General features: G+C 51.0%; 1 protein-coding gene across 6 annotated transcripts in view; it reads right to left on the reverse strand.

Moving 5' to 3' along the window:
• Prdm11 (PR/SET domain 11) overlaps positions 1–14974 on the reverse strand; it is a 74413-nt gene that overhangs the window by 33849 nt on the left and 25590 nt on the right. For 3 of the 6 annotated variants that reach the window (XM_023710519.1, XM_023710515.1, XM_004627017.2), the window contains exons 1-4: positions 14656–14734; positions 13981–14105; positions 13598–13701; positions 12873–13135 (exon numbers count right to left, since the gene is read on the reverse strand). In XM_023710519.1, coding sequence (XP_023566287.1) covers positions 12873–13135; positions 13598–13701; positions 13981–14099 — 486 coding nt within the window. In that variant the 5' untranslated portion in view covers positions 14100–14105; positions 14656–14734. Of the gene's footprint in view, positions 1–12872; positions 13136–13597; positions 13702–13980; positions 14106–14655; positions 14735–14974 lie in introns of those variants that run through there. The other 3 variants (XM_023710516.1, XM_023710518.1, XM_023710517.1) reach the window with 1 other exon arrangement.

Raw genomic sequence — 14974 nt, forward strand, 5'->3', positions numbered from 1 at the left:
AAAAAAAAAAAAAAAAAAGGAAGACACCAGCTGGAGTGAGCTGGAGTGAGCCCGTGGCCAGTGAGAAACAGGAGCAGTGTCTGGCATCAGGGTACGGAGTGAAAGGGCCTCTGCTGTCAGCAGGGCACAGGGAAGCAGTTCACAGCGCTTCTGTGCAAAGCCCCCTGTGGAACTGTTCAGTGCACAACCTCAACATCCGTCCTGGAGCCTCTCCCCCAGTGTCAGTGAAGTGAGCAAAAGGGAGAGAAATGCAGAGAAGCTTCACAAGCATGGCCAGCATCAGCAGGGCAGATAAAACCAAGTGTTGGCAGGAACATAGGGAGACCACAGCCCGCACAGACTCATAACTCCATTTGTCTCTGCAGCTCCTCAAGTAACTAAACATGGAGTTACATGACCCAGAAATTTCACTCCTGAGTATACTGCCCAAGAAAAATAAAAAGCATGTATCCACATGGATGTTTGTGGTAACAGCCAAAAGGTAGAAGCAACCCACTGTCCACCTATAGATGAACAGACCATCATGGTGTACCCAGATGGTGGAATAGTATGTTGCCAGGAACATGGATGAGCCTCAAAGACCTCAAGCTAAGAGCAAGAAGCAGGCATAAAAGACCACACACTCTATGATCTCATTCATGTGAAAGTTCAGAATAAGAAATCAGGAGATTCAGAAAGTAAGTTCCGCCAGGCATGGTGGTACACGCCTATAATCCCAGCACTCGGGAAACAGAAGCAGGAGGATCGTCATGAGTTCAAGGCCAGCCTGGGCTATATATGAGTTTAGGGCCAGCCTGAACTACACAGTGAGACCTTGTCCCTCCAAAAAATAAGTAGTAAATAAAATAACCCTAGAAGTTATAAAGATAAAATAAAATAATTCTAAAAAAAATTTTTTTTAAAGTAGATTCGTGCTTCCTTGGGGTGAGGTGAGTTGGGAGGGGGCAGAGGGAAACCACAGGCCAGAGGGTTTCTCAAAGGCATGAAAATCACCCATGGCGATGGCCGAGTCTGTGTGTGAACACACTAGACCCCGCGTCACCCACTCCGCATGGCTGGACAGCACGGCATCTGAGCTGCGGCTAATATAGCCGTGTTTGAAACTTTGCCCAAGACTCAGCAACAGCAACTACACAGAAAAAGGACAAGAGCTCTGGGCACAGCTGAGGCAGTGTTCCCAGGGCTGCTGAGGTTTTGCGTGAGTGAGAAGACATCCAGGGCGTCCAGTGATGTTGAGCGATCCACACATGGGGTCCGAGGCCCCCAAGCTGAGCTCGGGCTGTGATCGGCCACCCCGGCTCCGACAAAGGTATAATTCTGGGTAAGGAACCAGACCTTCTAAGCCCAAGGTTTTGTAAAAGGGAGATGAGACTAATTCTCCTGCAGGATGGCCGTGGGACGCAGCTGAAACACAAGACCACTTGGTGAGTGTAAGTGGCAGCCGCTGTGTCTGGTGCTAGCACTGGCATCAGCCTGACCAACATCTGCTGGGGGTCCCCAGGCCTTGGGGTGCTAAATTAAACTCAGGGAACATAGATCCAACCCTTCTTCTCTCTCTGGATGGGACGCTAACATTCCCTGCTATCAAGGCCTGGAACATCACTAGGAATAAATGCCCCTCCAATAGGGGCTTTGGCCAGATCGCCGTGGTCCAAGAATTTCCAATTCAATGATTTCATTAAAAAAAAAAAAAATCGGCATAGTGGCACATGCCTGTAATCCCAGCACCCAGGAGACTAAGGCAGGAGGATTGCTGTGTGTTCAGGGCCAGTCTTGGCTACATAAGTAAATTCAAGGTCAGCTTGAACTCCAGATCAAGACCTTGTCTCAAACAACAACAAAAAAGAGGTGGGAATCACGTGAGATTTCTGTACCCACAGACAGCTATAGTACAGTGAGTCCCCTGTGTCACACAGGTTCTGGGCCTCTCTGCGCCATGCACCCTGACACCCACTACCACGTGGCTCTGCACAGACCATATGCTTTTGCCCCCTGACTCTGGGATGAGATATTACCAAGCAAGATGCAAGCAAGTGGTCCTGCCACACAGAACCTCCCCAAGGAGCCTGTCCCCTGGCCTGGCCCAGAGGGACAGTATCTGCAGCTCCAGATGGAGGAGCTGGGACAGACAAGAGGCGGCAGCCACACTGCAGGTGACCAGCAGATACGTAAGCATAAAGCAGGAGTGGCAGCCAACCAGACAGTGCTACGCCAGGATTACGTGACCCCTGTTCTGTGCCAGGGTCGCCAAGGGGTGGCTGCAGGCCAGCTCAAGCCACCACTTGTTTTCACACAGCCCAACAGCTGAGAACAGCTGCTACAGCTTGAATTGACTGAAAATAAATCAGAGGCTGGGAACGTGCTCTGTGGTAGAGCACCTGGCTAGCATGTACATGGCCAGGGCTCCATCCTCGGCGACAACATAAAACAAAAAGAAAGAGATCAAAAGAAGAAGTGTGTCTCATGGAATGGAAGTCACATGGAATCCGAATTTTAGCACTAAAAAACAGCTTTTACTGGGGCACGCAGTCGCTATCTATAGCTATCTTCGCTAGTTAGGCAGAGTGGCCTGTGACGTTCCCAGCTTAGAACAGTTTGACTTATGATCGTTCTACGACGCGATTACCTCAAAAGAGACAACGGCTCAGTAGAAACCGTGCTTCAGGTCTAAAGCTTGGATCCTTCCCCAGCCCAGAGAGAGCCTGTCTGCCAGTGTGAGCCACGGCTCCCACAGCCACAGGGACAAGGACGGGCTCTCTGTAGCACATGGCACTGCTCAGCTGCGAAGTTGGAGAGCAGGTGCTCATGCATTCTGAGCCCCGTCACTTCAGTGCACCGTGTGTCACTGGGACATAGCCCACTCCGCGCCAGGAGGACATCTGAACCAGCACCAGGCACAGTATGGTCCACAGAGCCTTAAATGCTTTCATCTGGCCCACTACAGAAAAGCTTGGTAGTCCTTGTTCTCCACCACCAAGTGTCTGTCTGTCTATCTATCTATCTATCTATCTATCTATCTATCTATCTATTGTATTGGGCATTGAACTTATGGTCTTTGTGCTGAACTACATCCCCAACCTGTTCTGTTTTGTTCCAAAATGGGGTCTTGCCCAATTCCCCAGGCCAGACTCACACTTCGGCTCCTCCTGCCTCAGCCTTCCCAAGCGCTGAGACTCCAGGCTTGTGCTCGCTCCTGAGACCCTGAGGTCTGAGGTGCACCTGCCTCACAGTGGGACCTATTGCTGGCCACAAGCCACGGGAGAAAGAACAGATGCAAATTCTTCACCCTGACAATGAAAAGGTTAAAGTACAGCATGACAGCTGCCTTAATAAAACATTCTCCAGGGCATAACAGTGGCAAAATAAAGAAATCCCATGGCACACAACAGCACAGGTGTCCAGAACCCCCAGGATCTGTTGCAGTAATCGCTAACCATGCCTAGTCACCTTAAAAACACATAGCCACTGTGACAACAAAAAGTAACATTCATCACATTAAAAAGGTTTTGGGGCTGGAGAGATGGCTCAGTAGAATAAGCACTTGCGGGGCAAGCTCAAGGGCCTGAGTTCAATCTCCACTCCACAAAAAAAAAAAAAGAAAAAAAGATTTTGTTCAGTTGAATCATGTTGCAGTCTGGTAACCATATTCATTTTATATTTGTGAATTTCTCTTTTATAATCTAGTTGTTTAAAAGTTACAGGGAACTTTAGGTTTATGTAGCTTTCTGTGTATAACTTTAGAAGTAGCACTAAAATAAAATTCCTGCCACACTGCAACAATGTACATGGTGCACATGTCAGGCTAGTCTCTGGTTTTATGCAGGAAATACTGGACTAGTTCAGAATAATTTTCACTCTCTTCTCTGTTCTAGTGCAATAGATTTTGAGAGTCACAGTCTCTACTGCAGCCAGAACTGGCTCACTAGCATGTTAGACTGGGGCGGGGGTGAACCACGGTTATGGCTTATGATTCAATAACCAAACCACCAATATTTATAAAACAGCTACACCAACCGAACACATTTAGTAATTCTGATTAACAGGAAGCTTGGGATTGAAATACCATTTTTACCCCCAGATAGTTGTGTTTGATGACCCATGGCGTCTGAGAAAATAAAAACAAGACTTTTTTATTCCAGCTACTCAGGAGACAGAGGCAAAGAGGTGGAGAGTCTGAGGCCAGTTTGCACTGCACAGCAAGACCTTGCCTCAAAAACAAAACAAAACAAGTGACTTTTTCTAGCAGCATCTCCTGCTTTGCCTTCTACACCTCTGCGCTGTGGCCGGCCTCACCGTGGCATGACCCGGGTGCCCCTGGGTCTCTGCACATGCCACGTCCAGCCTTGCAGTGCCAGGCTCCTGACTCCACAGGCCATCCGCTTCAACTGACTCCTCCTAACACGTTCTGGCCTGTGCTCCTCTCCCGCTAGGAGCTGGGCCTCTAGGGCTCTGCCACCTTGACTGCTAAACACTATTTCCCACCGAAAGCCATCCAGGCGGCCCGAAAATCTTCAAGTCAGGAATCCTAAGCGCGAGACACAGACGAGGAATTGCCATAAAAAGTGCTGCCCAGGCCAAATGCATGGAATTGAAACCTTAAAGTGACTAAGGACCAGGGTGAGCACAACATAGCAAACAAAGGAAGACCTCAGGAGTCCATATAGGTACAAAACATAACTCTTAGATGGTTGTTCAAAAAGAAGGGGTGATGAATGAAAGCAAAAGACATGAAAAGGAATATTGTGGGACTGTCCTGCTTCAAGGTTGTATATGGTGAGATTTTTGGACTTATGTGTAAACATAAGAAGTATATAATTCTTTAAACCTATTTTTTAAATATATTCTAATTTTTAAATGTTTTTTATCATATTCTGTAGGGACTTAAAGTGCAACATATCAATACTTGATGAAAAATGCCTGTTCCATATTATGCCTAAGATGTTTGATATGCAGACAGATAGTGAGGTTAAGCTTAACAGCCTAAGTTGTAAGGTAATAACAATAAGCTTGTCTTCTGGATGGTTAACAACCTAAGCTTGCAGACCAAAATTAGATGAAAAGGAGGGCTGCAAGGAAAGCTAATATTTTGGCCCCAGTCTTCCAAGGTCAATTAAGACTCAGGACATATGAGAACTTGTACTGTAACGTCATGTAACTCGGTAGTGTCCCAAATTCTCTGATCAAGGAGATTATGGGGCCAAAGAGGAAAGTGATCTATGATGTAGAGTGTGCCTAAGGAGAGTCACATGGAGAGAAAATATTCTCTCAGGCTTTCACAGAGAGCACACTGGCCAAGCAATGGTCGTGACTCATCCACATGGCTAACACTGACAAAGGTTCTACAATCTGAGGTACAGGATCTCAGGATAAATCCTGAGGGGATTTCACTGACTTTCTCAGACCAAAAAGCTACAACTCTTGTTGCATAGGTCCTGCTTTACCTTGGTCTTAACCACCCAGCAGAAAAGTATAAAGACGAAATATAAGAAGTAAAGCCATGCTGTTATGTTGAGCTGCAGGGGACTCAGGTCAACAATTTCTGACACTGCCAGTCAAGTGGAAGACCCAATACTATTATGGACTACTGAACTCTTTTAGATTATTTTGCTGAGTTAACACACCTATATTATTCTAATAACGGAACTTAACAAAAAAATGGTATACAGATGAATGTCCATTTTGTATCTGTGTATTCAAAGTGGTTAGGATAGATATATAGTTACATTGTCTTAATGAATAAAGTGATTTGTTCTAATGGTGTTTGTACATAGGATATCATGTCCGCATCTTGTACAACAATTAACCACTGGGAAGAATGTATGCAATGTGTTAATTATTGAAACTGTCCTACCAATTTGATTTGAAACTGTCTCATTGCTATTTGTTTCTCAATAAAATTATGGAAAAAAACCATAACTCTAAGTAGGGATAGGATGGGAAGAGGGATGGATTCTTTCCTCAGGAGAATGTCAAGTAATGAATGCAGAAGGAATGGAAAGACTAGCCAAGCATTTAAACCATGGGTAACTATGCAGGCAAGAATCAGCTATCGGCGCCAAATCCAGGAACCGAAGCCAACACAAACCAGCACCCTCCCTCTCACAACGAGAAAGACACTACACTGCACGGGCCAGAAGGGCGTCATTGGAACCTGCTGCAAGGAAACAATGCAAAGCACCTAAACCTTGAACGTTCACACACAACTCGCCCAAACTCTTCAAAAAGCAACAGCACTGGGAAGGAGAAAATCATAAGAAAAGGACTCACAGGACAAAGGAGGCTGCCGAATGAACGTAGGAACTAATGTCACATGCACTGCCTGAGTAGGAAAAACTAGAAAGCACAGTGCTCGGGGTCACTGAAGAAATCTGAGTGGGGACCTCAGATGAACCCACACTGCACCCACATTAAACTTCCTGGGTAGAGTAATCATATTACGGCCACACAGGAGAGGCCAGCCCACCAGCCACGGCTGGTCAAATCCACCCGCACCTTCTCTAGTTGTTTCCATTCTTGCAGTGAGCCAAGAAAGGTTTTCCACATTTTTAGTGACTGAGAAAAAAAATTATCTTCACATATAATTACGTTTGCATGATTTTCACATTTATATGAGGTTCAAGTTTCATTAGAAATCGTACGATTTCCAGTTGCAATGTTCACAAGTCAAGTTTTACTGGGACATGGCCACTTCATTCACTCGTGTGGCACCAGGAGTGGCTTCCGGACACTAATGGCTGAGGGGAGAGCTTTGGCAGGGAGCACGGGCTCCAGAGCCTCGGACGTGTATCAGGCGGTCCTCTACGGAAATGTCTGGCCTCCTCTACCAGTGTATCTCAAACAGTTCAGGGAAAATAAAAGAAACAAGCAGAATAGTATTTGTCTGTGTGTACACGTGTAGGCATGTGTACAAGACGTTAGTGACAAGTGACTCGAGGGGCCAAGCCTTGGGTGATCGTGCTCACAGGGTCTGACATTTCCCAAATTAAGAGTTAACAGAAATTCAACCAACAAGCAGGAAGAGCACTTGTTTGTGCACACACTCATGCATGCACACACGCATGCACGCGCGTGCACACGCACGCGCGCGCGCGCACACACACACACACACACACACACACGCGCATCCCCAACCTGTCTCACATATCCCTTCCTTCTTTCCCCCAGGACACCTGGCTTCCTGGAGCAGCCCTCTCCTAGGCAGAGCCTGCCTGTCCCAGCCACATCTGCTGCCGCTGTCACTATCTCTGTTCGCATCTCTGCAGACCCAGGCGCTCCCAGACCCCACTCCAGAGGGCACGCCCAGGCTTCCCCACCCCTAAATCCATGGTCCAGAAAAAGTCCCCATTTCTTGGTGGAAGCTGAAACAGGAAGCACTGAGCCCACCTAACACCTGCTTCTCCCCAGAACCGCAGGACTCCAGCAGGTGGGAAACTGGTAAACACGGGTAAGCTGTGCCAACACAGTGCCCCCTTGAAGGAGCCCCGGGAAAGCTGCCCAACACCAGTGCCTGGAGGGCTGGGCTCTGACAGAGCCCCCAGACACCCTCCTCAGCATGGTCACAGACAGGATGCCCTGGAGCTGCAGGCTCCCCGTCCCTGCCTCCCTGCAGCTGCCAGCTTGGGGCCCTATCAGCTGTCAATGCGCATGCGGGTTAGGGCACTGTTTGCCTGGTTCCCGGCTCCACACAGGGTCTTCACTCGGTTTTCTTTCTTCTTCCTCAGCTGTAATATGGTGTATTTTATGCATCCTAAATCCTTCATGCCCTAAATCCTTTCTGGAAAAAGACAGTTTGAATGAAAACTCTAAAGAGAAACCCTGTGTCAGCTCCTCTTCCTTCTGTCCTGTACCAAACCCTGTGGCTGCATGGCAGTCTCAAGCGCCTCCTGCCTGGGCATCTGCCCAGTCTGCAGGATCTAAGGGCAGTCGGGCGACCTTGGCAATGATTTATGGTGTGTGCATTCCAATGAGATGAGAAAGCAGAGGAGGGGCTTTTTTTTTTTTTTTTCCTAAACAGCCAGAAGTGAACGCAAAGATCCTGCCATGGAGGCCACGGAGCAAGGCAGGGTGGAAATGGGCCATCCAACCCTCACCCTTGCTTGTGCTCTGTATCACGGAAGCAGCTCTTCCCCGGGTTGGGTGGATCCGAAGAGACAGGACAAGAGAGGAAAGAGGACGGGACCAGGGGGGAGGAGAAGGGTTGGTTCTGTAGTCAGGCTGCACGGGTTGGAAGCCTAGCTCCGCAACTCGCTAGCTGCTAAGCTTTGTGCAGAATGACTCCCCCTCCCCCAGCCTCAGTTTCCCCCCGTGCAAAGGGTACAACGATGCAAGCATCACAAGGGCTCTGTTAGGAGCCAAGGATGGGCTGCAGCAAGGCACTGGGCTTAGACACAAACACGAATAAGTGCTCAATAAACAGGAGTAGCTGTGTGGACTGTGCCCGTCACGCCCTTGTCCCCTGGAGTGCAGGACATATGCACTGTGTAGGAGTTGTGCACAGAAGCATTTTTTTGTGGGATGGCAGCTTTTGAAGCCAAGCAGAAGGTTAAAAAAAAAAAGATGATAGCAAAGATGGCTTAGGAATCAATGAATGAATGAGGTTTAGGATGTGCAAATCAGAGCCACAGTTCAGTCCCTTTTCCTCCCTCTCCCATTCACCACCTACACAGGCAGAGCGGCTTCTTACACCTGCTTTACCCCGGACTGAGGCCTGAGCATCTGCTTCCAAGTCTCAGTCTCTCTCTCTCTCTCTCTCTCTCTCTCTCTGGACCACTTTGAGCACCTGTTGTCTTCTGAATTTCAATGCCCATCATCTTTCAGGATCACAAAGGTCAAAGTCCCCATATGGTGTTGCCCTTCCCTCCAGCACCACCCACGGTATGGCCAGGGCTGTGACCTCTCTGGGGGCTCCAGGAGAAGATCTGTTCCCATGAGCTGCCCAAGTCCCCTGACTCCCAGCTGCCTCATCCATCTGCATGACCATCAGGATACCGCCTCCCCCTCCTCCTCTTCCTTCTCCTCCTTCTCCTTCTCTCTCTCTCCCCTCTCTCCCTCTCCCTTCCTCCCTCCTATCTTCCTCTTAGAAAGAACCCTAGAATAAGAATGAATTGACCCAGCTAATCCAAGATAATCTGCCCATCTCAAGATGCTTAATCTAATCACAACTCAATCTCCCTTGAGCCACATACAGGCACACATTCACAAGGCCCAAGTGCTGGGACACGGACACATGGGGATGTTGGTACTTGTCCTACTAAGCCTCCTTCCTTGCACCTGTACCAATCTTACTGGTTGTCCTTGCAGGAACAGGAAAGAACTTGACCCTGCACTTTTCCGTGTCCAGTGCTTCCACTGGAATGGTCCAAGGTGATGAAAAGTATGACCCTCCAGCCATTTTTCTTATTGACTTGTTGTAAAATATTTGCCTTTTTAAAAATGCTAATCTTTTCAGCAGGCAAGCTCTTCTCTTCTGCAACTTTTTTTTTCTTTACAGGAGCTTTACTTTATGACAAAATTTAAAATCAGTCTGCTGTTCTTACGGTTTGTGTCTAAATGTCTGCCGAAAGCCTCTTGCACTCATGAGGTTCTGGGCTTCTGGAGTTTGTGATTAATTCATGAACCAATACTAGGATTATGGATGTGAGTGCTACACCCACCCTAGGACAAGCAGTTTAACTGCAGTATAATGAAGGGAGAGTACCTCGCTCTCTGCCACTGCTCCTCCCTTTTTGCTTTTGCTGTTTTGCCATTTTCCACCGCCATGAACTGCTGCCCTTTGCCATGTGCCGCTCTGCCTTGGAACCCGCCAAGTATGGACTGAAACCTTCACAAACTATGAGCTAAACAGATCTTTCCTTCCCAAATTCTAGGAGTCAAGTATTTTGTCTCAGCAATGACAGAAAAATAACCAAAACAGTTGTGCTGCTTGCTCTTAATTCTCAAGGTAGACCTGGCTGAAAGTCCCTAACAGTACCCAAACCATGGCCTCAACATTGGGCTGCCTTGAAATTTCCTCTACTAGATTAATTAGTCCATCACCCTTAATCTCAGTCTCCCATCAAGTCTCAGGATATGAGCAAAATGCAGACAAGTTTTCTGCCAGACTAACACATGTCCTGGAATCCAACTACCCATAGAGTACCTGTTCTGAACTGAAACCTCCTGAGCCTTGTCTTTACCATCTGCCTTTCCATCAGCCTTTTGGTCTTCTGAGTTCTAACCAGAGCCTCCCATCAAACTCATTTTACAGCATCCTATGGCTGCATCTAGAGCCCAACCGCCAAGCCTTTCCGAACTACCATGACCAGTTCCAAAGGCTCCTGAGCCATAAAGTAGCATCATAGCAACGACCCTACTTCTCAGGTATCAAAATCCGTCTTAATTACTTCCCCAGGATGAGGAAGTACAAAATACCTTGCACCTATAACCTAAGGAAGGAAAGGTATATTTTGGTTCACATCTCAGCCCATGGTTGGCTGGTTCCAAGGAAGTCTTCCCCTACGTCCAACCACTCCTTCGGTAAGTCTTTCCTAGCTTTAAGGATGGTGCGTCTCTCTAATGAGCAGTTCCTTTGGCCCCATGGCTTCTCCCACCCTGCCTTCATCTTTCTCCTCCACCCTGATCTCCTATCTGCCTTTCAGTCCTTCTGTTTCTTAGTTTCCAAGCAAAGGTGACATAGTTGCCCCTCCAAGGCTGTCAGAAAGCCCACTCGTCCCTACACACTGCCTGCCCACACATCCCATCCCCACTGACCACCCAGACACAGCTGGCTCACAGGAGACATCTCTGAGCTTCCTCCCCAAGCTCCTCACCCCTATATCCTCCGCTCTACCACCTGGCATTACTTGGACATCTTTAGGTGACTCCTAATGCGACAGGAACACAACAAAACTCGTGACCTTTCCACCACCCACTCCCCTTTCCAGCATGCTCCATTTTGAAGGAAAGGCATCATAAGTGACCTGTGGGAGGAGGAGGGCCGTGGCAGGAGTTATCCTTGACTCTCTGGATTCCCTAGTCGAGGCCACAGAGGCCGCAGCAAGTCACAGCTCTCATCTCCCAAAGAGTTCACGAGCTGCTTCGCTGCCCAACTTTCTGTGGCCCGGGTCTCTACCATGCTTCCGGTGCCCCGGTGTCCTCCCTGGGACCCAGCCCTGGATTCCATTCCTGATCAATGCCCTGCCCCCTGCCCCCAAGCAGATTCCAGGCTGCGCCACAGCCACCCTTCAGGACACAAATGAGACCACGTCACTCTTGATCATCTACTATCTGAGAGTTTCTCACTGTCCTTACAATAAAGACCAAAGCCCTCCGACTGGCTCCCAGGCCCTGCACACTCAGTCTCCACCTTCTTCCAGGCATCTTCCGTTGGTGGCCCTCTGCTTCCTGCAGTGACAGCTGAGCAGCAGGAAGCCTTCTCTGGCTCTGGCCACACACTGCCCTGGCTGCTCACTCTCCCCAGCCTCACCCTCCTGCCCTCACCTGTCAGTCATAGTGACACGTATATTTATCTTCTTTGTGGATCCGTTACATCTACTATACAATAAGCTCTGTGAGGACAGGACTGACGGCTGACCCAGCCCACCGTGGTGCGGGCAGGACCAGCCAGCGACCTGCAGAGGCGGCACTCAGAGCAGGGTCATGAATGTGATAAACAGTGACCCCCACTGCCGTGCAGCAGTCAAGCTCAACTCCTGAGCATTGTCTTGGGAATCGTTCCTCCTCACAGCACTCTACCCACCCACCCATCTTCTCGGGGATTCTCCCTGTCACATGTCTCTCAGTATCTCGTAATCCAGCACCTGAATCCAAGCCACCACCTCTGTTTCACACAAACCCGCATCCCAGCCTCCTACCTGGGAACTGCACTTCCCACGCAGCAGCCTGGCCGTGTAACACCTCCACTAGGCCATATCAGGGGCCCTCAGGAGGAAAGATACACATTATCCTGGCTCAGGAAATGTACCAGGACAGCTCCCTGCTCTCCTCCACCAATTGCTTGCCACTACCTTTCGGGGTCTTCACAGCTACCACCACACCAGACGTTTCCAAGCTCCTCTTTTGGCTTCCAGGTCTGTGGGGAGCTTGCTTCCAGGTCCCTTGAAACCTTACCTGCTACTCATTCTTTAAGCGCCAGGCTAAAGGTAGCCTTCCACCAACCCCTTGACTGGTCAACAAGACTAGTAAGAGCTGCTGGTCACTGAGATCGCTAAGCCGAGCATAACTCCAGAATGGTATAACCCTGACTCATTCCAGCCTCCCCATCAGCCATCATTAGCCTGGTGCTACAGAACAGCAGAGAAACGTAAGGGACTTGTCCAAGGTCACATTCAACAGTAAATACCATGGCTGGCTCACACTACACACAGGCCGCAGACCCCAGAGTCTGAGGCACTATCAACACTGCCATGCTCCTCTGTGCTGAGTTGCCAGGGCAACCTACGTTTCCTTTTGGGGGCCACAAACACTGGTACTCACGCTTGAGCAACACCTCCCAAGACCGCCAGAGCCCTGTAGACAGGGCCCACTTCTGTCTTGTGTAAGACTTTGCCTCTAGTGCCCAGCACCCAAAACGATTGCTTTCAAGCCCAAATGCCATGTTCCAAGTCTCCACTGCCTCCAGCTCCAAGCCATCTGCCCCTGACAGGTCCACGAGACACACAGGTGGGAATCCATAGGAAATTGGCCCTGCATTTGCCTGGTGATTTACGGAGCTGCTGACACAGCCAATCGGCCAGGAGACAGGACAGCCAGATCTATCATCCACACATCCAGAGGTGGTGAAGCAGCTCTTGGGCCAGCATATGGCTCCCCCTGCTGGTTTTCTTCCATGTCCCTGGCCACCTCTTCCACAGAACAGCCCAGGAAACACTCACCAGCCATGAGAAGAAGCCAGCTGACTTGTCCTGGGTGGAGATCTGCCCCTCGTAGGGACCAAAGATGTGGCCCTTAGGGATGACCTCGTTTATGCACCGCACGTCGCTCTCTCCACCTGCTTCCTTGACCACCTCTATGCCCTGTGGGATGGTGAGGGCCGCCCGGTCTGGGATGCCCACGGGCACTGGTGTGTCAGACACAAACACCGGGGGTCCATGGTTGGGGCATTCGTCCACAAAGTACTCCTGGCAGGACTCGCAGACTGGACAGAGAGAAAGAAGAGGCAGGGTCTCAGCTGTGGTGAGAAGAGAGGCCTGTCTCCGAGAAGGCCTTGGAGCTGAGAGGTGGGCACCTGAGGACAGGGGGCAGTGAACTCAGGGCTCCCAGCCGTGATATCCCTCTCCCCCTAGAGACGGGTACAGTCACCCATTATCTTCTCAGGGAGTCACAGGATGTGCCTGCCATAAGCTCTGCATCCCAAGCTAGAAGATGGAGAAGAAGAGCCAGGCTTTGGGGTCTGAGTCATGTTGTAGTCTCAACTGCACATCTATGACCTGGGACAGAACACTGACCCTCTCCAAGCCTCCACGTTCTCGCCCAGAAAGAATGCCAACAACACCGTCTGAGGGAGGCTCGGCCATCGCTCAGCACCCACCCCAAAGTGCCTAGCCCTGTCCCTCTCTGGGTGAAGGGAGGAGCAGCCCAGAGCCTACAGCTCACTTACACCAGAAGTCCACTTGCTGGAAACTCTTGGGCATGATGAGGTCACGCTTCCCCTTCAGTTTCTTGGGCTCAACTTCCACGGCCAAGGGCTCTGGTCTCCTAGAGCTGGTCAGGTCAGGGGCCAGCAAAAAAAGCAGAGAAGCCATCAGAAGAAGAGTGCAAGGAGACAGGTTGGGGCCGCAGGAGCATGGCAGAGGAGCCTGCTTGCTGGCCTGCTATGGGGGGTGGGCAGCATAGGAAACTAGGGTCCTGTGACCCTGAGGCCTGCCCTGGGCAGATTACGAAAAGTGGGCAGGGAGCTGGAACTGTCCCTTGGGTCCCCAAGCCACCAGTGGAGCCACCCTGCACCTTGTCCCACTCTCCACACCCACACAAAGGCCTCACCAGGGCTGGCCATACTCCTGGTCTCGGAGCGGAGAGCACACCTCTGTCTTCACCACGGTCACCATGTCACCCACAGCCGCCTTGGACTGCGCCAGGCACTCCTTCATATTCTCAGTCATTCTGTCCTGGGGACGCGGAAGGCGGGACCAACACAGGGAGAGGATCAAAGAGACAGGGGAAGAGGGTGAGTGGAGGAGAGGGCAGGCAAGGGTCCCTCGGAGTCTGGTTACCCTCCCTGCATCCCCAGAGGAAGCTCTGGAGAACACAGACAACAAAAACAGCTGTAGCCCTGCCAAGAGGAAATGCCATTTCTATCCCGGGCTGGTCCTAGGGACGACTGGAGCCACCGGCCCCATGGGGTCAGGGACCAGGGCAGCTCGGGCCAGGAGGCTGGGCTGGGAAGCGCTGTTTGGACCCCAAGACGAAGGGCAAAGGGCACGAGGCGCCCGCAGGAACCTGGGCATTAAACTCTGCAAAGCGGATCCTCGAGGGAAGAACTCGAGTCCAACTTGGGCCAAGGGGGTGGGCCCAGGGCCGGATCTCGGCGCCTAGACCTGCGGCGCGGGCGACAAGGGGCAGGTACGGGCGGGGCTGCGGTGTGGGGTGGGCCGGCCCGGCGCCCCGGCTCCAAGCCCCACCTCCTCGATCCGGGCAGCCTCTCCGCTCCACGCTTACCGCCCTCCACCACCACGCTGGGCTTCAGGCCCTCCCTCGGCACCCCGGGCTCTTCATGCCAAGCCCGGGGACACTCTTCGGCGGGGACAGCGCGCAGCAGCTCGGGCTGGGATCGCGCTGGGCCCCGGGACTGGGCGAGGGGCGGGTGTGACTCACAACCCGGGGCCCCGCTGGCCACACCCCTGCTCCGCGGCTAATCAGCCCCCTGCTCCCCACCGGGGCCCCAAAGCCGCGGGCTTCGGGGAGGGGTTTGGGGAGGCAAAAGGCCGGCCCCCTCCCCCGAGCCCGCGGGGCCGGGGGCGCGCGCAGGGGCCCGGAG

This window comes from Octodon degus, unplaced genomic scaffold, assembly GCF_000260255.1.
Source record: "Octodon degus isolate 3935 unplaced genomic scaffold, OctDeg1.0 scaffold00018, whole genome shotgun sequence".
Taxonomy (NCBI): Eukaryota; Metazoa; Chordata; class Mammalia; order Rodentia; family Octodontidae; genus Octodon; species Octodon degus.